The sequence below is a fragment of the Sapajus apella genome, unplaced genomic scaffold, assembly GCF_009761245.1.
Source record: "Sapajus apella isolate SASKATOON/1434 unplaced genomic scaffold, GSC_monkey_1.0 scaffold10, whole genome shotgun sequence".
Classification (NCBI taxonomy): domain Eukaryota; kingdom Metazoa; phylum Chordata; class Mammalia; order Primates; family Cebidae; genus Sapajus; species Sapajus apella.
This window is the reverse complement of record NW_022436950.1, coordinates 18,134,553-18,160,194: the sequence shown is the minus strand read 5'-3', so window position 1 is coordinate 18,160,194 and position 25,642 is coordinate 18,134,553. Positions and strand designations below refer to the sequence as shown.

The 25,642-nt window shown below is 39.6% G+C and overlaps 1 protein-coding gene across 2 annotated transcripts in view; it reads right to left on the bottom strand.

Annotated features, from left to right (window-relative positions):
• EPHA4 (EPH receptor A4) overlaps positions 1–25,642 on the bottom strand; it is a 157,330-nt gene that overhangs the window by 52,806 nt on the left and 78,882 nt on the right. For both annotated transcript variants that reach the window (XM_032278047.1, XM_032278048.1), the window contains exon 5: positions 11,457–11,795. In XM_032278047.1, coding sequence (XP_032133938.1) covers positions 11,457–11,795 — 339 coding nt within the window. The remainder of the gene's footprint in view (positions 1–11,456; positions 11,796–25,642) is intronic.

The window sequence follows — 25,642 nt, the reverse complement described above, 5'->3', positions numbered from 1 at the left end:
TTGCTGAAGTGTGAAATTCAGTGTAACTGGCTCCACCTACAGAAGTCAGTATTTAGTCCATTCCTAAATATTGGAGGACCTTATTAGCACTGCATCTCACCTAGAAATAGTCCCACGGCATGATGTCTACGAAAGACACTGGAGCAGCCAGGCGCAGTGGCTCATGCCTGTAATCCCAGCACTTTGGGAGGCCGAGGTGGAAGGATCACAAGGTCAGGAGTTCAAGGCCATCCTGGTCAACATGGTGAAACCCTGTCTCTACTAAAAATACAAAAATTGGCCAAGCATGGTGTTGCACCTGTAGTCCCAGCTATTCAGGAGGCTGAGGCAGGAGAATCCCTTGAACCCAGGAAGTGGAGGTTGCAGTGAGCTGTGATTTTGCCACTGCATTCTAGCCTGGGTGACAGAGTGAGACTCTGTCTCAAAAAATAAATAATACATTTTTTTAAGAGATAAGAAGCATGGGCACAAAACAGTATCTGATGCAAATTAGTCTTTCTTTAAAACTTAAGTACATTTTTTACAAAAACTGAGCAAAAGCTGAGGTTGTAGTGAGCCCAGATCGTGCCACTGCACTCAAACCTGGCGAAAGAGCAAGACTGTGTCTCAAAAAAAAAAAAAAAAAAAAAAAAAAAAAAAGACACTAGAACAAAGCTTCTGCACACTACAGAGGAAGTTATGGAAAGTTAATGAGTTAACGGAAGTTATTTTTTGTGTTTTCTGAAATAGGAAGAGGAAAAAGAAGTGGAGGGAAAGAGAAAATGCTATCCTCCAACAAACATATACAGTTAAGGCGAATCGTTGAAGAGTTTACAGTGAGACTGAAGGAGCTTCTCACTGATCCTTCTCCCCAAACAACACATTTTCACATTATATGAGGGCCATCCGGGTGAAATTCTGAGACTGCTCATCTTTCTTATTGCCAGTTTGAATATGAAGGTTCCTTAAATATACGACCAGCCTGTTAGAGCCACACCTGAATTCCTTGACTAGTGTACAATGAAGGCTGTAAACACAATGTGTGCTTCTTAAATTTTCTGTGCACTGTTTATGGTTACAAGAGGAAACTTTCAGAGGGTAAAGTTCTGCTATAGTTGTTCTCCTTGCTTCTAAGATAAACAAAACAATAAGAACCTTTATCACAAACTGTAATAATAACCCTACTCCTCCTGTAAATGGAGAGAAATGAGATGATGTTAGCTTCAAGAATTTCCAAGTCTCCAAGAGTCTTCTCCTAAAAAGTTTCCTAAAATCACACGCTCTGGAAACCCTATAGGATTGGGATTAGATTCAGAGGATCTTAACATGAGCAAAGGCCTCATCAATAATTTTCAGATAAAATAAAAGCCTTTGATAATCTTATTTCTTTATTTATCTTCAGATAAAAAGAAGTCTTTGATTGCACTTGAGAGTATAGAGAACACTTGATCAAGCTTTCTGCTAGTTACATATTAAAAATCCCTGGCTTGTTTATAGGTGTGCCCCTAGCTTTCCAAACGTGAAGGAAGCTGTGCTCCTATCTAACTTCACACTTATGCTCAAAATGTGCACTTTCAAAAATTGGGTTGATTCAAGAGGCAGACTTCCAGCTTGCAGTATGTTATCTAGAAAAACACAAACTCTCCAGGGAGCCATTGTGAGCTAGCCCCTTTTCAGAGTTTGTACTAATGGATGGATCTTACCCAAGCTTGCAGCACACTGTGAGCCTACTGGTGACAGGTCACTACTTAGCACCCACTGAGAAGTTGAAGCTACATATTTAAGTCTTATTTGTATGCACATGTCACAGACAAAAGGTTCCTAGATTAAAAAAAAAAAATTAACTTATCCTATCCTATAAGGTTTATGAAAAGGATTATTTTGAAAGTGATAACCAAATTGCCTGAAGAATTTGTGTACTGGAAGATGTGAATCAAAAAGGGACCAACCATAGCTCTTTATCTTTTCTCCCCTCTTCACTCCAAGAGTAAAAGAAAGAATAGAATAGTAATAGAAAAAATGTTTCATGTCTCTACAATTTTACCCATGAAGTATTTTAGATAGATTTTTAGGGAGTGGCCTCTGTACTTTGACATTGCAAAACAAAACCCAAAAGATGGTTCAGAGGAGAACCACAGTACAGTTCATTTAGATCAGGCTTACCAATTTATCAGAATACAGAAAGAAGAAATGTAATCTAAGAGTGATTTCTTCAGCTCTGTGTCTATATAGGTGACATCTGATGACTGTTCAGCCAGATTCCCACAGTCCTCTGGGTGCCAGCCCTCACCTATGGGACCAAATCATTAGTGACATTTCCCAATGAGGAAGCCAAGGGGTTCACTAGGCAAGGGACCACACTGACTGGCACCATCTCTTTTTTTTTTTTTTTTTAATCATTGCAGTTTTAGGGGAGCCTGGGTAACCTGTTTCATTTTCTACTTTTGGCAGAAGCAAAGAATGAGAAAGCATGAGCGTAGGGTGGGGGAGGGGAAAGGTGAACAGTAGAAGGCGGCTCATTAAATAAGAGAGATGTTTGTCACACTGATGGATAAAGCAACGGTTTGCTTATCTTGACATATTAAAATGTAAACCCTAAAATAATCCTTACCAGTCTTGACCTGAAGACAACATAAAGGACACCCTCTTGCTGTATACCCACACCACAAAAACGCCACAGGGGTGCTGAGGCTCCGAGGAATTCTCTATGTATTTGGGTGACATGGACAGGCATTTCAATTAGTCCCTGTAGATTTAAGATCTCTTGATGCAAGATTAGTCCTGCAGCATGGGTTTTGGGTTTTCAAGGTGTTTAAAGGAAAAAAAAAAAAATGATTTAAAGACATCAGCAGGGGGTTAACCGAAGCTTTGATAAAGTTTCTCTGGATCTTTTCATTGATGTTCAATTGCAGACTGGTTTCTAGAGACCTGTCTGGCTCCTCTGAAGAGACAGTAATTAATTGACCCAGTTGGAGTGACAACTAGATAATTCAGAAGCCCATTGGAAACCCTTGCTAGCCCCGCACTGTCCATTTCTCATCTCAGCCAGACACTTATTTTTTTAATCTCTTGATGGCTTCTCCAGAGGGTGTAAAAGTTGGCAGTTAGTGTTGGATGGAACAAGCACAATACTGAGAGATGAGAAACAAATCAGAATTAGACTGTCAAGTGAATGCTGGTGAATGAATTTCCCTTCTTACAAATGAACACGCATACATCTTTCTGTAGGAGCAAAGGGAAAGGACTCAGGAAAAATAGTGCTCTCAGTCCCGGCTGTATACATAAAGACTTCATTTTCTTAGAGTGAAATATTCATATCTTTTTTTTTAATGCAATCTAACTTTTATTTATATGTAATAACTGCCACTACGCTCTATAGACGTACTATTTGTGCTATTCAGTCAACCTTGAAAAGTTGGATAATTTAGTAGGCTCTTCTGGAAGGCTTTTATTTTTTTTTCTCCTGACCAGGCCTTGTGGTACCCACCCTGAGGACAAATTCACAGACACTGGTGCCACACACAAGAGGCTGCACTGCACCACTGTATATCTGCTGGTTTATTTTATTTTTAATTAGGATCATAATTAGTGAGTATGCTTATTAATTATGGTGGTAGCAACAGTACTGGAAATGAAATTCTTTTCAGTATAAAGTTAGAATCAAGAGACTGTTTCTTTTTTTAAAAAAATGTTCTGCATGTTTTCTTAAATGTGCATTTCATAGGCCTTATGAACGAAACCAGGATCTCATGGCTAGACCAGAACTGTTAATGAGAAAACCACAGCCTGGCTCCTCTGAAGCTCATTGAGGGCTTGCTTGGGCCTATAATTACCAGGCCCAGAAAGGACTCTCCAACTAGCAACCGATTCCCTGCTAACAACTGAGGATGCGCAAACAACGTTTCGGCAAAACCTCAGTGGTATTGTTTTGCTGTCTGTTTGAAGGATTTTAAAATGCGTCTTTAGAAGGAGTTCTTTATTTTATAGATTTCACTAGTTCCATCAATTGTTTTTTCTTTAAATTTCTTAGGGGTAAGGAAAAATAACGTGATTTACTGGAGATCAAAGGCAAACGTAAAATCATCTTGGAGAGAAAATAAGGCACAGGAGCAGAACACAGAAGAATTATTATTATTATTTTGAGACAAGAGTCTCACTCTGTCATCTAGGTTAGAATGCAGTGGTAAGATCTCAGCTCCCTGCATCCTCTTCTGCCTCCCTGGTTCGAGCAATTCTTGTGTGCCTCAGCCTCCCGAGTAGCAGGGACTACAGGCACACACCACAATGCCTGGCTAATTTTGGTTTTTAGCAGAGATGGGTTTTTGCCATGTTGGCCAGGCTGGTCTTTAACTCCTGGCCTAAAATGATCCGTCTGTCTCAGCCTCCCAAAGTGCTGGGATTACAGGCATGAGCTGCTGCGTCTGGCTAACGTAGAATTATTTAAAAAGAAAACTGCTGCCAGCAACTCCAGGACCTAGGCAATAGTGTGAAGAATGCATATTTTAAAGAGAACCAGAACATCAGTGAAGCATATTCCATATAATCCATTTAAATCTGAGTGCCCATGGGAAAAGATCTGTGGTTCAAGAAAGCAAAGTTATGACTGAAATCCTAATTATTTTAGTTAATTTTTTTTTTAGTCAAAACCTTTAAAAAATAAAGTGTCTTGTCAAATGGAAAGATTGTTTCAAATGTGAGATTTACCTAAATGTTAATTCATTACATCCATTGCCAAAACAATGTTCCGCAAGTGACACTAGTATTTCAATATCTTTTCAACCTTGTGTCTTACTGGTCTCCTTTCTTGCTTTCGTACTGCAGGGCTTAGATCAGCAAACATTTTGTGTCCACAGTGTGACAGTGCCTATGTTTGTTTTGCTGGATACTTTCTCTCTGTTGCAGCTGCTCAACTATGCCATTGTCACATGAAAGCTCTCTTACACAGTATATCAACGAATGAGTAGAAATTTGTTCCATTACAACTTCCGTTATGCATGTCAGTATTTGAATTTTATATAATTTCCAAATGTCACAAAATATTATTTCTCTTTGGATTATGTTGAACCCATTAGAAATACAAAAGCCAATATGTGGGTTGTCCCAATCTGAAGGACTGGATTTGGCTTTTGGGCCATAGCTTGCTGACCCCTGCTTTAGGGTATTAAAAGAAGCAAACATTTGTGCCTTAAAAATATCATCACTTGGCCGGGTGCGGTGGCTCACACCTGTAATCCCAGAACTTTGGGAAGCTGAAGCAGAAGGATCACTTGAGGCCAGGTGTTTAAGAACAGCCTGGACAAAATGGGAAACCCTGTCTCTACTAAAAACATACAAAAATTAGCAGGATGTGATGGTGTCCATCTGTAGTCCCAGCTACTCAGGAGGCCGAGGCATGAGAATCGCTGGAACCTGGGAGGCAGTGGTTGCAGTCAGCCGAGATCACATCATCTCATTTAGGTGTAGTATTCCAATCCAATTCTCAGGATCAGCAGGAATGTACTTTCTTGTCCCTTTGATCTTAAACCACATCTCAGGTCCACTCCAGAGGTGCCCCTCCCACCTAATTGTGAGCCAGAACCACTCATTGTCCTGACCTGTCTTTCAACACCTTCATATCAAGCCAAACTGGACTTCCCAATATCTTATCTTTCTCCCTTCTCCTTTCTGCTTTTAGGGATAATTATGCAATAGTCCTTTTATCTGACAATTGCATTCATCTCAACACAGAGGCAGAATTTTATATAACAAAGCTAAAGAAGTTTGTGTGGGCCCTTTCTGAAGCTCTGTTCCTAGTCTGATGTTTGTAATTTTGTAGTTTTACTTTTCACCCTTAATCACACAATAGTTGTTTAAGCTTTGAATTCCACAAAATCTGGCTCCACCATGCCTACAGCATATTATCTAAATCGACTGCTCTAAGATTTTCCCCTTTCTCCCATCATTTTCTTGAAGCTTTCCTCTTACTATCTAAAAGACAGGTAGCAATTATACCCAGTGGGGATGAGAATTCCCACTGTTCTCCATTATCCCACTCAAATAACATAATATGTCTAATTAAAAGATGGCAGAGAGAAAAAGAATGGGAACTTAGCTGTTGAGTAATAAAAGATAGTGTGCCTCTTATACTTAGTTATTTTCTTTTCTTTATTCATTATTTTGGTTTTATTAAATTTATCACTGCTTGACAAAGAGAGTTAACTGATTTGTTTTTACTGTAAATAAATGTTAATCAACAATCAAAGATGGAACTCTACAAGGACTACATGTACGGTGGCTGGATGATGAGGTGTAACGCGACTTTATTGTCGGTGATTTTTTTTTTTTTTTTTTTTGCAGTTAATGCATAACTGTCCAACCCTAGAGAAAAAGGCAAGCCTATGTGGAATGTTCCCTACGTGTTGAGCCACAGACCAGCCCAAGCTAGGCCAGTTAGCTATGGAACCCTGAAGTGGTAGGCAGTGCCGTGAAATCTGTTCTTACAAACTACTGCTACAACAGAGTTTTTCAGTCTTAGCACTATGAACATTTTGGACCAGAAAATTCTTTATGGCGGGGGTAGGGGATGCTGTGCTGTGAATTATAAGATGTTTTGTCAGCATTTCTGGCTTCTACCCACTAGATGCAACAGCACCAAAAACTGTCTCTAGACATTGCCCATTAGGGGTAGGAGCAGAAATCACCCGCAGTTGAGAACAGCTGTTCACTATCTTACTGTTTTTCCCTGCAATGTAAATACCTTGGCAGGGCAAGGAATTGGAGAGATGGAGGGGAGGCGGAATTCAGGTGATAATTCTGCTGAAGCATTTTTATAATTTTTTTTCCCGCTCTTAGAATTGCATTTAGGGACCATTTCTGAACATGTTAGAAAAATAACCCTTCCTTCTTCAGGTTCATAGCTCCCAGCTCAAGGTTACACACTTAGAATCATAGCATTTTGAAATAGAAAAGATCTTAGAGATTAGCTGGTTTAAATAATGAGGTAATTCATCAAATATTTTAACTCCTCCAAACTAAGCATGCTGCAGACATTTCTTTGTCACTAGGACACCGTAGCTGTGCTAGACAGAGATGACAAAATCTTTCCATTATGAAGTCTCTAGAATAGTGTCATATGCAAAGTAAAAATCAAAAATGGACATCACTGCCCCCGGGTGCAGTTTGGGGTAAGTAGCGAGCACCACTCATGGGGGTTGGGTCCATAATGATTTAAAACACCAGAAAATGGTCTAGCCTCATAGCTAGAAAACCAAGCAAAGGCGATGGGAGATGAATGGCAAAAAACGATTCAGAGATATTAAGCTACTGCTGGCTGCCATCACAGTCTTTTTAACAACAACAAAAAAAATTCACAGTTCTGTTGCTTGGCCAGAAAATCTTATTCCATTAATGCAGCATTTCTCTCTCGTAGTGACACATCCTGTATTCATTTGCCTGAGATGGTCCACTTAAGTAAAAGTAAACCAAAGGAAACCATCCAGAAAGCAAATCACCAGCAGTTTGCTTATCCATTTTTCATAAACATCAGGACTATCTCCTTTTGAACAAAAGACAGAACAGTTGCTAAAGGATGAAAGACGAAGGAAAGTGGAATCTCATTTTGCTCTTTTTGGCCTGTAATGTAGAAAAGTAACTTTTGGGGGAGCTCCAAGAGCTTCTTCTTCTCCAGTTTCACTGGGTACAACTTTAGCTGGAATAAATAACACCCCCCACCGTTACTCTTTTCCCACCTCTTCCCTTCCTTGCTTCTGGCATGGGGGTGAGGCATGAAGTGACTCATCTCATTAGAGAATTTGGGAGAAGTCCTATGTCCTCAGCTCCACCGGCTCTCAGACCTGCCTACCTGCCTACCTGCCTACCTGCCTACCTGCCTACCTGCACAAGGTCCTTCCAACAACTTTAGCAGCGCAGGCAGAGAGCCTGCAGTGAGGCAGCTGGGCTGTAAGTGTCACAAAAGCAAGCCCTTTTGGCCACAGATATAAAGCTCACATCCTTCCATCAGCTTATCAGCAAAAAGCTGACAGACATTCAGATTTCCTTTGTCTTCTGTGTCACCTGGTTTTGAACCCAGGAGGAGGGAAAGGGTGTTAATTGACCCCCTAAGACTCTAGGAGTAAGATTTAGGTTAGGATGGTGTAAATAACTTTGTGAGAACGCAGGCCCATTCACACAATATGCTACAATTAAATGATCAAAGCCCAGTGAAATCTCCATCTCCATGCCCAGACACTCACATAATCTGGTCTCACAAAGGGGGAAAATGCCAAGCTGAATTCATGAATGTTATTCATTATCTCCTAATTTTAAAGGAAAGCAACTTTCTACTTTTAGAGATGGGATTCTCCCTGGTTTTTAGTATTGGCTCTGATAGTAGCATGGATGAGTCACCTCACCTTCACGGATCTGCTCAGCTCTTAAAGTCTCAAAGGCGGTGAACATAGGACCCAAGAATTCTAGAACGTTTTGCCTGATTGATTTGATCTATTATTTTTAACATGTTACTGATGAGAGAACCCTGTGAAAACAGCAAAGGTGGAAAACCACTAACTTTTGTGGCCTCCAGGTGCTAAATGCTAACATTCATTAATTCTATGTATTCCTTATAGAGTGAGATATCATTGCCTATAGTGGTCCTTACGGAATTTAATTTAATGAAATGATAGGAGCAATGCAATTAGAAAATAATTGTGTGTATGTAAATATACTTAAGGGAGCTTTGAGAGAGTTTACGGTTGCTACATTCACCCAGAATTTTGGCCTACCCTATTAATTTGCACTACTATGAAGAAAGGGTTTGTTAATCAAAGATAAACAATACTGATGAATGAATTAGAGAACTTCAAATTAGGGTGGGATAATAAAGCAGTACTGTGCACATACACAATTTTCTACTAAGCGAAAGCTTTCTGGCTGGCCACATAGGAGGTCTCCTTATTGAAAGATTTATTTTTAATTTTGAACAGCTTCCCAGCATTATCCTTCATGAAAATTAAAATAAGGAGCTAGAATTTTGTCCTGTTCAGCAAACCTCCTGGCAGGACTACATGCCATGGCAAAGAAAACCTTATTGTGTCAGAGGAATTCTCTGTCCGCTTTTCTCCTAAATCCAGGAGAATCATACCTACATTTAAAATAAAGCTTCACCCCGCACCCGGAAATGTTTTTGCACATTTTCTTCTTGTGGAGGATTTTAGTGTGTCTTCTTTGGGCTCTCTGGACCTTTTGCCAGTGTAGGTGTTGACATAACTTCTTGACTAAAATCCCTAGGTACAAAGGGAGTCACAGAAGTCTCCCCCAAAATCTGTGGGAGCCAAGCCTGTCCTTAGCACATCTCCCACAGGGTTTTCTCTGACAAGGAGAATGACTTCGCCTTTTACAAATGTGGCTCCAAAAGTCCATCCCTAATTTTAATTCGGTTAAGAACATGATGTAGTGCTTGCAAATGAATAGCCAAAAAGGTAGAAGGGGGCTGCATGCAAGAATACTGATTGGATCATCAACCAGATTCTCCACGCAGCGCAGAAATTGTTCTGCATTGCAGTACCTCCTAATTCAGAGAGACCAGTGGCACCCATGCATATTCCCAGGATCTGGGTGTAATATTTCCATTGTATTTTTCCAAGAGAGAACTAATAAAATGTTGGCAGTCACCGAGTACTCGTGTTTCTATCAAAACCTCCTAAATCATACTAGTCTTTGTAGAAATAAAACTAATTACCACTAACAGTGTTCACAACCTAAAAATACAGAATTAAAAGACAAGGGCCTAGCTGGATTTGACCCCTTCACATTAAATATTTTAAAAGACTGTTCGCATTTGTAGAGCTGAAGATACATTCCGGTAAAACTTGCCATGCTAGCCCCTGCTCAAAACCTTCTCCGAGTCTTAACTTTTTATTTATTCCAAAGAGTTCAGGGCAAAATGGAAAAATAATGGCTTTGGATTTGAACACTGGAATAGTTTTCACTTATAGGATCAATTAGTACAGATATTTTACTAAACTTTTGAGTGCACTTACTGAAACATTTATTTAAAAGAAAAGTGCAGTTAGAGGCAATAGGATTGTTGGCAATTTATAATCCTTTTCCGGCGATGTTTTCTACCCCAAGAGCCTCACAAAGAATAAGTCACAGTCCTGTTTCCCTTCTCCTCTTTAACTTTCCAGAAATAAAAAAGCTGTCAATATAAAACTCCTGAAGGGGTGGTAACTTTTTCAGGGAAGGAATACAGATGAGTAAGTCAGAAGTGAAAGCCTAGAAACCTAGATTTTCAAAATATTTGATATTCAAGATTTCATGACAGTTCTGTGATTAACTCAGTAGAAACACTTCATGAACAGGAAATGTTTTCTAGTCATCTGTATTAGCAGCAAGTGATGTAGGAATTGGAGGAGACTGGCCGTCCCCCCCTCCACCGCCCCCCCCACCAGCCCTCACATCAATCATGAAATCAACTATGAAAGTAGCTGCAAAACTATTATGTGTCTCAAAGTAAACTTCGTTAACAACAGACATAAAGACGTACATGGAGGTTCTAGTATAGGTCTATCTGGATCATTTATAACATTTTACATTAAAGCATAAGATCAAAACTATAGCTGCTGATGCTTTTGTTAGAAAATACAAGTAAGCTGGGTGTGGTGGCTCATGCCTGTAATCTCAGCACTTTGGGAGGCCGAGGTGGGCAGATCACCTGAGGTTAAGAGTTCAAGACCAGCCTGGCCAACATGGTGAAACCTTGTCTTTTTTTTTTTTTTTTTTTTTTAAATACAAGTTACAACAGAGCACTCTGTATTGGTAAAAATCAATTTTACAATTGCACATAATCTATAAGCATTCTGATGTCCAGCCGTGGACATTATAATTAAAATAACTGATATGAGTCTCATCCAGGATGGAGTGACTCAGCTCACTAGAGTATTGTTGTCTCCTTTCAATCACACACTGTCTTAGCCATCATATTATCTCCACCATCTACAGGACATTCTATGTAGTTGATATCCAAAAAAGTTTGAATAAATATCATGTCCTAAGTATCTTTTTTTTTTTTTTTCCTGAGACAGGGTCTCGCTCTTGCCAGGCTAGAGTGCAGTGGTGCGATCACAGCTCACTGCAGCCTCTGACTCCTGGGCTCAAGCAGTCCTCCCACCTGAGCCTCCTGAGTAGCTGGGACACAGGTATGCAACACCATGCCTAGCTAATTTTTTTTTTTTTTTGTAGAGATAGAGTTTCATGATGTTGCCCAGGCTGGTCTTGATCAAACTCTCAGGCTCAAGTGATCCACCTGTTTTGGCTTCCCAAAGTGCTGCGATTACAGGTGTAAGGAACCGTGCCCAGCCCCTAAGTATCTTTTATATTATACCACAGTTCCCAGGCTTAATTGGTTCTACCTCAATGATAGCAATGTATTACAATTCATCATTTAAAGGCTTTTCTCTATATACATTCAGATCATACAATAAAGTAGATTCGATTCCTACCTGCTTGGTTGGTTGTCACAGTGACAGAAACTGATTGGTCTGGGCTAGGGTTATACTTGGATACTCCGTTCACAGCCCAGATTTCAAAGGTGTAATTGGTATGAGCTAGGAGGTCAGTGATGGAGACTTTGGTGGTCTTCAAGCCATTCTGCTGTGGAGTGTAGTGGACCCCACTTCCACAGGGTCGGCACTTGCTGGGGTCACCAGCTCCACATTTCTTGCACACCACATTGTAGGAAATGTCCTGGCGGCCACCCGTGTTCTGAGGGCTGCTCCATTCCAAGTTCACAGATGTCTCATTGACATTTGAAATCAAGTTCAGGGGGGCAGATGGTGGGCCTGGAAAAAGAAAACCACATCATCACACCAAGAATCGAAATACCCTTTTGGAATCCCTCAGAGTTTGTATTATTTTCTGCAGCTCTCCCAAGTAAGGCGGACCCACTTGGCAAAGACAACAAAAAGCAAATCAAGCCAGCATAAAAGATCTTTTAAAAGAACAATATAATAGAAGGCTGTTACGTGAGTGTCAGTCTTTTTCCTGTGCAAACAAACATGGCATCGATTGTCACTCTGAGATGTGAAGCAACTCTCCAGTAAATGGGCTCCAAGCCCAGGCTTTCCCTCTGAAGTGGCAGAAAAATATCATCATTTATCTAGTTTCCATCTTATCCTCTAAAAAACAAAGGTGGTTCTAGTTCCCAGAGCTGTTGTGAGACTCTGATAAATTAATAGTTATATACCACTTCTGAAGATAAATGATAATTCCTAAGTACACGTCATCAATAGCAAATAAAATGAACAGAACTGTAGAGATGTGCCTCTGCAGTTCCACATGGCAGCGGAGGGTTAAGCTGTTTGCAGGTAATTAGTAGGAACTGGTTTAACACGGTTGCAGAGATGCTGAAGATACAGCTGTGGAGAGATCGCAGGGGTTTTGTTCAAGGCTCCGAGACCCCTCCTCCTGCCCGTCAAGGCATGTATTCCCACCAACATCAAAGAGTTTCTCAAATGTGGGCGATGGCACTGGTAGTTATGAAACAGAACAACTGATCACCAACAACGTGATGGTTGATTAAAAAATAATATTAATAATAAAAAATAAGACTATAGATCATGATGAAACTCTTGCTTCTTGATGTAGATTGGTCATTTGTGTGTATGCGTGTGATGGAGTCTCTCTCTGTCACCCAGGCTGGCGTGCAGTGGCATGATCTCAGCTCACTGCAACCTCTATCTCCCAGGCTCAAGTGATTCTTGTGCCTCAGCCTCCCGAGTAGCTGAAATTACAGGTGTGCACCAGCAGCACACCAGGGTAATTTTTGTATTTTTAGTTGAGGTGGGGTTTTGCCATGTTGGGCAGGCTGGTCTCAAACTCCTGATCTCAAGTGATCGGCCCACCTTGGCCTCCCAAAATGCTGGGATATCAGTTGTGAGCCACTGTGCCTGGCCATGACCGGTCTTAATATGGCAAAAAATTGTGACACAAAGTTGTCTTCAAGTGGAAGAATCAAGCTGGGAGAAGGAAGAGGGAATTCTCTGCCACACTCAAATGAGACATCTCTACTCAGTTTGACAGTCGGAAGTGCCTTTCTTTCCCATTTCAGTCTTCCAAGAGGTGAGCAAAATGAGTTTTAAGGAAAATTTGAGGTTTCTTGATCATTGTTATCTATACTACTCCTAATGTAATTGGAATGGCTATTTTGCAGGAAATTAGTACAAGTTTCTCAGGAAAAGAAAGTTACCAGGAGGCTTTCACGAACTTGGATGAGCTTCACCTAGTCTACCACAATGAAACATACCAAAATGGCTGTTGAGAGAGAATTGGAAGAGGTAAGCTACAAATGAGGAATTATATTCAATATTTATTACTTAGCTTGCAGTGATTAATGGCCAATGATTTTTAGTGGTAACATTTAATAAGGGCAATTCACTCTCCTTTTCTCTTTATAGCAATTATTGAAGACTTTATTTTAATAAGGTAAGCAGGTCTTCCCAAACTCCCCTCGGGACTAATTACCAAAAACCCCTGAAAGCATAAAGATCAGCTCTCCATTTCGTGAAACTTAAAAAAATGCAAACCTTTAAAACATTTCACAAAAGTGTTATAAAATTTGTATTAAAAGAAAGATTACTTCACTGAAGCCCTCAGAGAGAAAATATAAATTTCTTTCTTGTTTAGATTTCAAAACTGCATTTACAGTTTTTAGCATGGTAACTGGAAGACAATGGCAAATGACTGCTTTTTTGAATAAATGAAGTATATAAAATCACCAACTTTAAGAGCCACATAGGATGTTAAAAATTTGGTCAAATACCCTTATAAATACTCATCTTTAAAGGTGAGGAAACTGAGAATTGGAAAGTAAATCTAATAATACTGAAAGTTCATGCATCTAATTAGTGACAGAACTTGACTGAAATCCAAAAGTACTGTCTGCCATTTGGAGTTATTTTTATTCCACCATGTGTTCCTCACTGAAGGCATAATGATAACAAAATGAAAAATTTCGGCCGCAGTTTGAGAAGTCAAACATGGAGAAGGCAGTGCATTATCTTTGGCCCTGTTTTAATTCTGTAATGCTTGCCACCATAGTGAAATCCATTACTAGTCTGCAGCTGAAGCTGACCATGGCTTGGTTTATAAAATGGGTCAGCCATTGGTTCTTCTTTCGCTGTGACTTCCAGGGTTAAATAAGAGTGACTCTGAAATCCATTAACCTCCTTGCCAAGGTTCCTGGTCTACTTTCACATGGGAAAATGTGACACAATGAATCAAGCACTCCAGAAGCAAAAAGTCAGTAATTACTATGTAGGATGGGGCACGGCAGTGTATAAACAGAGAAGAAATGGAGCAGAAAACTAAATGGTTACAGGAGGAAGAGATATAGCACTGCCACGTGGAAAAAAAAAAAAAAAAAAAAAAAAAAAAAAAAAAAAAAAAAAAAAAACATTACAAAGACGCTGCAGGATTTCAAAATGGAGGGCTGGCACAAAAACACGTGCTAACCTAGGGCAGCCTTCTTCCTGTGGGCAGTGATTCCGAAAGAAGGGTGGATGCTCAAGGAATACTGAGAATCAGGCAAACTCAAATTCAGTGCTGGTGAATCATACTGCATATGTTTTATGCTTTGCTATCATAGAGAGTAACAGATGTGTGGGGACAACGTAGCTGCCTAGAAATTGGAGTATGACAAAGTCACATGATATAGGGGAAAACAAAATATAGAAAATTCATCCAATATGATTATGATGTTGGTCTGGAAAAACCTGGGAGAGGACACATGCTTCACGAATTAAAATCATAATGGTGGTGTGCTGTGCTTGTAGGATTGGGGTTTCTTTTTTTTTAAACTTCTGCCAATTAAAAGATGATAAATATATAAGTGTGTTTCTCATTTAAAGGGAGGATGCATCTCCTCTTTAGGAATAAAAGTATTCTATTCTCAAGACAATGAGAAACAAATAAGGACTTGAATGCAGCCAAAAGCCAATCTGGGCCTGTAGTCATACTGAACGGCAGCACCTTAAAACAATTACCTACAGAGATGGCTACAAAGAAGAGAAAACTGGTATTCTGAATCCAGAAGTAAAAAAAACCTAACTCCGATGATTTTCTCTTTCATTTATGTAAGTATTGCATCTGGCTATTTAGAAGCAATTAAATTTCTGACACAGCGATTGCCTTTGTCATCAGAAATATGTCCACCTGCAAGTAAGTCTCCAATTACAAATATGAGGTTTATAACAAAAAGGGCTAACTGTTCTACTTGTTCTAATTTTCTAGTCTCCACATCTGAATCAACCCTTCTGAGCACACACACACAAAGGTAGCTTGAGGGTCACCGTGAATGGCAAGATTTTATTGTTTTCAAAACTACCCCCGACTAGCCTCAATAAAGGACTGGCATAACACTAGTCCTTACGCTTATGGCATTGTTCACCATTTTAGTTTCTTATTTTCTTTCCGGCTTCTTTTGTAACATACAATGGTGTCTTGCTACTTAGACACCATTCCATGTCTGTTTCCATACCAGCATGCCTACTCCTCAGAACAGATGTCTTGGCTGGAGACAAGTGGCTGGAGCCACAGTGGCTCACTCCTGTAATCCCAGCACTTTGGGAGGCCAAGATGGGTGGATAACCTGAGGTCAGGAGTTAGAGACCATCCTGGCCAACATGACGAAACCTCCATCTCTGCTAAAAATAAAAAATAAAAAAAATTAGCCAGGCATGGTGGTGCATGCCTGTAGTCCCAGCTATTTGGAAGGCTGAGGCAGAAGAATCGCTTAAACTCACAAAGTGGAGGTGGCAGTGAGCTAAGATCGCGCCATTGCACTCCTGCCTGGGTGACAGAGCAAGACTCTGTCTCAAAAACAATAATAACAATAATTGATGTATTTATCACTTCCTGTTTTCTACCTGGGTTCTTTGTTCAGAAATCTCAAAAAAACTGTTTGATGGGTCAATGGATGAATGAATGAAAAACGAACGAAGTCCTTTAATGCATCTTATACCCACCTACCTGCAGTGGCCTGAAGTGTGTGAATTATGCAACCTTCTCTGAGCCAAAGCTGTACTAGTCAGCTTTTCACGTACAGATTCATTAGTTTTATGCCTGTAACGTAGTCACTCAGTGTAGCTAGTTTAATTCAAGTTCCTTTTCTTTTCATGGTTTGGAATTACTTTGGAAAAAGTAGAAAGGGCTAATATCAAATATTAGTGGTTACTTCTGCTGGGAGGGATTGTGAACCATTCATTCAAAAAACATCTACTGTGTATCTAGTGTTTATCACCTACTTTAGAGGAGAGAGAAAAAATACTCTTTTTCATTTTGATAACTTCCTGATAGTTTCCTAGATAGTTGCAGAAATGGGTAGGGAACCTAGGGGCAAAGGCAGAAATGAAAGGAAACTAAATAGATATCATATGTGCAGTGGATGTCACAGCAAGCACCTGCCTTGTCCTGTTTTTAAGCTGTGTAACCAGCGACGGCTACGAATTTGAAATGTGGGTTCTATCAAATAAGGTTTTGTCAAATTGGGATTGGTTATTACTCTTTTCTTCCTCTACCTCGATTTCAGGTGGTGATTTACTCAGACATGAATGCTGGCGAAAACTTTATCTCTGAAGAATATTAATTTTAACATTTCTGAAAGTAGATAGGTATTTTCCTTGTTAGTCTTTATGAAACTACAGCTTTTGCCTTTAATTTAATTTTTTTCCCAAATTAAGACATTCTAAAATATTAGATTGGTGCAAAAGTAATGGTAGTTTTTGTCACTACTTTTATTGGCAACTACTTTTGCACCAAACTAATATAAATTGATCAAATGCTGAAGTGTATTTCAGGGAACGTAAAAGTCCTTCCTTTACGTTTTTGGTTTTATTTGTAAAGCTTCCATGAAATTCACATATAAGCCTGGGATCCTCTCTGTGTCTCCACCCAAAAATGAAAACAGCATGTTAAACCATTTTAAAGTTTTCATATTTAGCATGCCTTTTACATTTGTAATACAATTTAGTGGCATAGATATTAGTGGTAATCCCATAAACAAAATTCAAAAGCAATAATCTTTATAAATCTTTTGCACAGGGGCCAGAGTACTTTCTCTGTAAAGAAATTTTATGATCTGGCCAGAAAGTAAATATTTTAGGCTTTATGGGCCATCTGGTCTCTGTAGCAATGACTCAGCTCTCTTATTCTCTCTCTAAAGAAGCCATAGACAATACCTAAACAAATGAGCATGGCTGTGCTCCAAGAAAACTTATTTGCAAAAGTAGGTGGCAGTTAAAACCGACCTTCAGACCACTTCATGATGAAAAAGATGATGAAAGCAAAGCATCTTCTTTCTAGGAAGATGCTCTCTGGCATCCTCAGAATTCTGCACATAATTCTAAGGACGAGCACACCCTGAGCCTATCTATAAAGCTCAGTCTAGGAAGCCCCTGATTAACCTATTTATATAGCCCAAGTAACAACCCTGGCGGCTGAAGCCCAAGTTAGACCTACCTTTATTGACTAAGGAAGGAATAAAATGAGACATGTGGCTTATTTCTTGAGTTTCTCATTGCTTTGAAAGAAATGGGCACTGAATTTCTTGCCATTGTAGATACATTTAATGAACATCCTCACTTCACTGGTGTGAAATACTTTCTGCATCACACAGCAGGTACTGGAGAAAGGTGCTACAATGGGTAATTATTATTTTCTAATGGGATGTCATCTCACATTCGGTTGATAGGAGTTTGACACTCTTAAGCCCCAAAGAAACTACAGCCACATTATAGTAGATACAAAGGACTATCATAGCATATTATAAAATATCACATCATATCATGTTATATTATAAAAGGAATCTTGATCTTCCTTTACCAATCATGTGCTGTTGTCTGGGAAAAAAACAAGCTTCTGGAAATGAACCACATACTGTCTAGAGAAATTCAGCAAATGTGACATTTAGGAAGGGCAATATTTCAAGCATAAAAGAAAATTCCAGTAATTTAACATATCTTAATTCTTTCCTCCCATGGATTAGACTAAAATTTAATTCCTGAGTAGTTTAGAGGACACACTTGCTGCCTTATGTCAGGATTTAAAGTAGCCCCTTTAGGACAAGCCAGTATTTACACATCCACATGAAAGCTGTGTGAGCCTTAATCACGTCATTTAAAAGCCAACAGCCAACACTGAACCTAAAATCATAAATGTCTCCAACGTGACTACAAGTTTGTTATGAGCCATTCTATGCAAAGCCCAGGCACCCTGTATTCTCTACCTCACACCCAAAGTCAGAGAAGATGCATTTCTTTATCCTTACAGGAAGCAAATGAAATTTTAGTAAAAGATGAAAGCCTGCTATGATAATTGCATTTTGAAATAGGTTTGGCAGAAATGGGTTCTGCCAAAGTGTTTAAATATATGTGTATATATGGTGTAACATCCCATATAAACCTGAAAATTCTACTTCTCCTAACAACTGGAATTAAAGTGCTAACAGAATGCAAAACTGTGGAAAAAGTAAGTCAAGTTTAAAACTCACATTGTTAGCAAAATATTACACACGCAACTCAAAATACCTCGGTGCTGGTAGGTCTGCTTGAAATTCTCATTCCTGGCAATTTGAATAACTAACTCCTTAGCCCTGGAATATTTGTCATTCCTGACTACTCCATGTAAACTTCCCTGTCCCAATGCACTCAATCACATCAAATTTTTAAAAATTTCCTTCTTATGAGAACCTTCAATGATCTTGTTTATTCATGTGTTTGTTGTTTATACTCCCATTTGAACATAAGCTCCAGGAGAAGAGGAATCTTTTCTTTTTCAGGTTTATGAGAATATCCAAAGCCTTCAGAATAATGCCTGACATCTAGTAGATATTCAATAGGTATCTGCTAAATGAACAAATGAATGAATGATGACGCTTTAGCCCAGTCCAGCTCACTAATCAGAAGCATCACTGCATTAGCACTGTGGCTGAGCACGGTGGCTCAGGACTGCAATCCTAGAACTTTGGGAGGCCATGGTAGGGACAGCTTGATAAGCCCAAGAGTTCAAGATCAGCCTGGGAAACATGGCGAAACTCTGTCTCTACAAAAAATATAAAAATTAGCCAGGCATAGTGGCACATGCCTGTAGTCCCAGCTACCTGGGAAGCTGAGGTGGGAGGGCTGCTTGAACCTGGGAGGCGGAGGTTGCAATGAGCTGAAATCACGCCACTGTACTCTAGCCTGAGTAATGAACTGAGACCCTGTCTCAAAAAAAAAAAAAAAAAACAACAACAAAACAAAACAAAAAAACCCCACTGCCATAGCACTTTTGTATGCCACAAAAGCTAAGCAAAATAATAATAATAATAATAATAATGATAAAGAAAAGAAGTGGCATTCATGTACTAGAATGTAAAAAAAAAGAAAAGAAAGAAAATCAAGTCTGCAACCAAGGCAAGAGGATAGTTGATAGAAAAACCAAAATTACTGGCCTCACGTGATAGAGTGGTTTCCAGAGCTATCAAAGACATTTAATACTTAACTGATTTTTAGTCACCATTTACAAATTCAATGTCTGGGCTATGAAATTCATTCTGGATGGGAAATGGAGCACCCCCCAAGAGCATGGGCAGAAATGTAACTCTTCCATGATCAACTTATTTAAGCACTACCGTCACCTCACTAAAATGCCAAGGCAACCAGTTCAACACACATCTTGGAGGAAGTAACACCTTGGGTCTCTAGTTCCATTTTCTGCGGCTTCATTAATCATGTACAGCTTTTGGACTGTCGATAGCACTTCAGCGTCTTAGCTGTAAAACCCTTCAACCCTTGAGATAAGCCTTTGTTGTTAATCTCTCTCCAGCTGAAAGGCAGGTTATAAGGCAGAGTCAACAGTTGGGGTGCATTACGTTTTGACTCTGAAATAAAGCCCATGCGTCCCCTGACAGTTGTATATGTTGCCACCACTAATTGCTTTCTCCCAGTCCTATCTGCTGTGGGTTAGTTTACATAACGATGGCTGTTTAAGGACATCCCTTCTGACGTCTATGAATAGTGCATAACCTCTTATCATGGTGGTTTACGTGTTTTAACAAAGAAGGCAGCCAAGCAGGGCTGTCCATGATTAAACCAGAACCTTTTGGATGCATCAATCACTTGTTGCTGTCATGAAAATTTCTTGGCTTCCTACAGAGGTTCATTTCTTGCTGAGACTTTCCCATAACCTATTTTTCTGGTTATATCTCTTTTCCCCCATTCTCCTCTCCAAGAATCTTTGTCTTTTCTTTACTGGGTTAACTAGGGCTTGGTTTCTTTTTATTAGAATGACACGTTTATGGCTGAAGTGCCTTATAAATTCTCAGTTGTACATAAGAAAGCTACAATGTCAAAGACTAAGAAAAGTAGAATTGAGTATTTCACTTTAAAAATTATCTAGCTTGTGCATTAATTTACATTTCTTGCAAAGCACTTTTTTATATATTATCCTATTTAATAGCCACAATCAAATCCGACAGAAAATTATTTATTGTTCACACCAATCTTATTACCAAAAACTAAGATAAGTTAAGCAACTCACCCAAATTAAGACACCAAATATGTGCAAAGCTGTGATGAGAAACCTGACTCCAAGGCTAAACAACCCTGCTTCCCTTTCAGAGATATACAAATAAACCATAATTACAAATTCTTTTTGGGAACAGGGTAGAAAGTTTCCAATTTTCTCAATTCACCCCAAAGTTAAATTTTGCCTTACTTCCCTGCCCTTCATGATGATGACAGCTAGCTAGCATTACTTCTTGGGTGATCCTCTTTTACTATTTTTCGGAGGATTATCTTTTCTGCCTTTTCCTATCTTCTGTGCAAGAGAGTAGTTAGAAGTTTCTGTTAAAGGTTCTTTTTCTAGGTAGAAGATCACAGGAATGGGGCGAGGGGCAACAGAATCTCTCATAAATCAAAATGTTGATGGCAGAGAAGATACTCTGGGCTGGGTGCGGTGGTTCAAGCCTGTAATCCTAGCACTCTGGGAAGCTGAGGTGGGATAATTGCTTGAGCCGGGAGGCGGAGGCTGCAGTGAGCTGAGATCGCGCTACTGGGTGACAGAGTGAGACTCTGTCTTAAAAAAAGAAAAAAAAAGGATACCCAGTTCTCACCCCAGAGCATCTCAGAAAAATGTGTAATTAACCCTGTTTCATAGCAGCATGCTGTGAACAACCACCATACGACTTCTATGCATAGTATCAAAAATGGCATGCAGAAATGACAGACTTGGTCAATGACAAGCCACTCTTAATTATTCATGGTGGTAGAAAAATTGTAATAACCTGGCTAAATGGCATTGGCAGAGTATTCAAGCCTTCCACTTGGGCATATATTAGTGTCCCTTGAATCTTTGCATTTTCCAGTTGGATCTACAATGGACTGTTTATGACTACAAATTGAGGAGTGCGTGGGGAAAAAAAGAGGAGGCTAAAAGAGCATTATTTTTTTTTTTTAAAGAATTCAGTGAGATGATACCTGATCTCTATGAAATATCCTGAAGCTCTTAAAATTTTGTCAACAACCAAATGGCCAATGATCAGTCTGGGGTCTATCTAGTGCCTTTGTTGAAGCTCACCTGGTGATCTTTCTCCTTGTATCTTTAATTTTCTTCAAACAAAAACCATCCACTTGGTTGCCGAGAGGTACTTTTTCCTGTTAGTAGCTAAAATGCTGAGAGGCAATCCGAAAGGGAGAAACGAGAATATGGCATACTCACTAGCTAATGTCAGATGTTGAACTGCTAAGATCTAACTGAAGGAGCAGCCTACGTTGACGGCTGCATCTGAATCGTCCAAATGTCTTTGGTTGCTTGGATCAGTTCGTACAGTCCATGGGACAGACACATTAGCTGGCTTACCAACTAACAGGCAGCAGGACCATATGTTCTGAACTAAAAACCAACTACGTAATCTGGCAGTGGGGGAGTTGGTATCTCAATTTGAGTTGCTGTCCTATGATAAATGGAAAGCAGCATGAAACTCCACTATTACATTGCAAATTTGATAAATGACATGGAATGAGAAATTCCCCTGGAAAACTTGGATTCAAGATTTTTCATAAAAATATGTTCATGAAGATGATTGATTGCGTGAATGATAAAACAGCTAGAGATCAACCAATAGATCTTCTGAAACACTTTCACTCATGACACTTTGGGAATCTTTGGCCTTTGTTCTCACTTTTCTAACTAGTCTTTCACTCTAGGGCTAAATGCACTCTCACTGACCTATTTCATAGAATGTTTCCCTCCCCCATCATTATATGATTAGTTATTTGCAGCTCTAAAGCAAAAAGAAATATGCTTTCGAGTGGATAAAAAAAAAAGTGTAGTTTACTGGAAATTGAAGCTGCCTTTTATCCTATGGTTTATACATCAAAGCCTCCCTCTAGACGTCCCTCCCCAAATCCCTTAGCCAGACTGCTAAGCATGTAAATCTTTGGGGTAGAGAATTGAACAGAATATCAGGAGCACCTTCAAGAGCTTATTTGAAAATGGATGTCAGATTCCCAAAACTAAAGCACTTAAAAAAATAAAAAAATAAAAAAGGAAAAGAGTCCCTCTCTTCTCCTGACCTTGGAAACAAGTAAGGACGATGTTATTTTAATTTGCATTCAAATTTTAACAACACAGTCACACAGCACCAGTGGAATCGACATTGGGTTTCCACCAAAGATTGCTCATCATTTCATTATGGTTCATTATGTTGATAACTGTCAGAAAGCATTAGCAGTGAGGGCTTTGAGTAATATAACTGAAATGGTAATTTTAAAACAATACACTTTCTGGAGGAAATACAGCAGTGCACTAAATTCAATTAGAAAAGGCAAATGTAAAGACAAAGTAAGTGATGTTTGTTGTTTGGAACTTGGCTGTTTCAATTTCTTGATAATGTAAACCTGGAGAGAGCTTTTTCAAATCAGGACCTTTCGTCATAGATCTTAGTAAATCTGCCCTCATTAGCTGTGAGCTATCCTAGTATAAATTGTCTTAAAAGCTGCAATTTTGGAATATTTTCGGCCACATCTAAGTATCAATCAATCACTGTTTGTTTGGCACAGCTGACTGAATTATTCAAGGCCGTTTACTTGGAGACAGATTCGTGAAGGCCCTTCAACTTGGCAATCTAAAATAATAATCTCTCATTTACAGAGTGTTCCCAATCACAAGGCTCTAATAAATTTCATCAAACAAGTTAAATAAAGAGCGCCCAAAAGCACAAGGACAGATTTCCAATTGAAAAATACGAAAAACCACTCTGGTAATAGTGCTCAGAAGTCAAGGTGGCAAAGTGACACATGAGCTACATTTTTCTAGATATGCAAAGCCAATTTACTACCTTTACAAGGTACTTTTCTAGCACATTTTGAAACACAATAAGGGGTTGGAAATTTACCTTATTGCCGGGTGCAGTGGCTCACGCCTGTAATCCCAGCACTTTGGGAGGCCCAGGTAAGTGGATCCCTTGAGGTCAGGCGTTCAAGACCAGCCTAGCCAACATAGCGAAGCCCAGTCTCTACTAGCGAAACCCAGTCTCTACTAAAAATGCAAAAATATTAGCCAGGTGTGGGGGTGCACGTCTGTAAATCCCAGCTACTCGGGAGGCTGAGGCAGGAGAATTGCTTTAACTCGGGAGGTGGAGGTTGCAGTGAGCTGAGAGGGCGCCACTGTACTCCAGTCTGGGCAACAGAATGAGACGCTGTCTCAAAAAAAAAGAAAACGGAAAAAGAAAGTTACTTTAAATACAATATTAATTCAGCCTCCCAGTGGGGGAAAAGAAGCTCTTTCTCACTACAATCATTGAACAAGCAACTACATGAAGAAGACAATCAGAAGTCCTCCTGCAGGGGTGTGCAGTTGACCATGCCCAGCCCTGCTCATAACCAGACTGCATTCCAGAAGAAAGGGAAGGGAAACAAGGAGAAAGATCTGGAGAAGGGAAGGAGCTTGCTAATCTGCAGAATTAAAGGACATTAATTTCATTAATAAAAATCATATCAAAATCTGTTAAGAAACGATTCATAAAATCAAAATCCTGCCATCAGCTTTAATGGCAGCCCTGGATGTGCAGAAATAATGGTTCCTGTCCTGGCAATGTTGCCAAAAAAAAAAAAAAAAAAGCCTGTTGCTGCCCTTCACTGATACAGGTGTCTAAGGTGAACATTCACATTTCTGTTCTCTGGCAATAACTTAGTGAGGATTCTGGAAGAAACAAACAAACAACAGCAAAATTAAAAAAATAAAAATCCACAGTGAGTGCATTTGGTTATGTGATTCTACCCAGGATGGATTTTCTTCATCCAGGAGACAAATGAAGTATTTCATTTCCATTAAGGGAGAATGTTCAGAATCCATGAGATATCTTTCTAGAGTCATCACTGAGCTGAAGAACAGGTCTGAAAGTTACAGGCATCAAAACAGAATCTCCTATCTCCTGAGAGCCATGAGGCAGGGAATCTAAATCGTTGCTACCTAAAGATGGTTTGCAGATCAGTAGCTTCAGCCTCACCTGGGAACTTGTCAGAGACGGAATTTCAGGCCTAACCTCTGTCCTCCTCATCCCCAGGTGATTTCCATGTGATTTTTTGTGCATGTTGATGTTTAAAAAGCTCTGTTCTAAACTCCCTGTTCTAAATAGTCATGGGCTATTTTCTAGAAAATGTTCAGATGGTGCTTCCAGAGAAACATCTCAGTCCATCTCACAGGCAGACATTTATGTTAACCTAACCAGAGGTTCCATCAAAATTATTCCCAAAGTAGAGTTTGTTTACTATTAAATTCGGTTAAGTTCTCCAGCAGTGGTGATGGTGCAAACTTCCTAGGCGGTTTCCTTCTAAATTAGCCAATGCTACTTGTATTCACCTGGTCTAATCGTTCTCCAAGTGAACAAAAACCTGATTTTACAAGCCAGTGGAGCACGATCTCTCTTTGGCTAGAAGAATGAGTCTCAGATAGTGTGTTTTATTTCTTCATTAGTGTGCCGTCACAGTGAGCGATCACTAAATGCGGGGCTGCATAAGAATGCTGGGGTTAAAGACAGCATAATGAACAAAGAAGGTGCCTGATTATCATGGCTGTCAGCACAAGGGAATTGGGTTTGTCACCTGGCTTAACCAACTGGTAAGAACTGATTAGAGGCTGGAATCAGTTTGAAAGGATCCCTGATGTTTATGTTCCTTCCCATCCCTACATCTTGTCAAGAGAATCCGATAAAGCTGGAGGCAGGGTGTGAGTAGGGAGGGTTACTCTGCGGGTCATCTGAACAAGAGGTTCTTTGAGAAACTCCCACTGTCTTCTCTACTGCAATGTCTACTACAGTACTGTCCAATAGAACTTTCTGTGATGATAGAAACATTCTCTGGGTCTGCTGTCCAGTATAGTCCCTATTAGCCACATATGTTATTGAGCTTTTCAAAATGTGCCAAATTTAAATCAGAACCTGAATTTTAATGACTTCAAGATTAAATAGCCACATGTGTCAAGAGGCTACTGTACTAGACAATACAGGTCCACTATATTCACCAGGAAGGGAGATGTCTAAGGAAGAGCCACAGGCTAAGAATTGGAATCCAGCTCTGCTACCTGACTTACTACTATATGTATTATCAGCAAAGTATAGTCACTTCCCTGATTATCCCTATCTCAGAGGAAG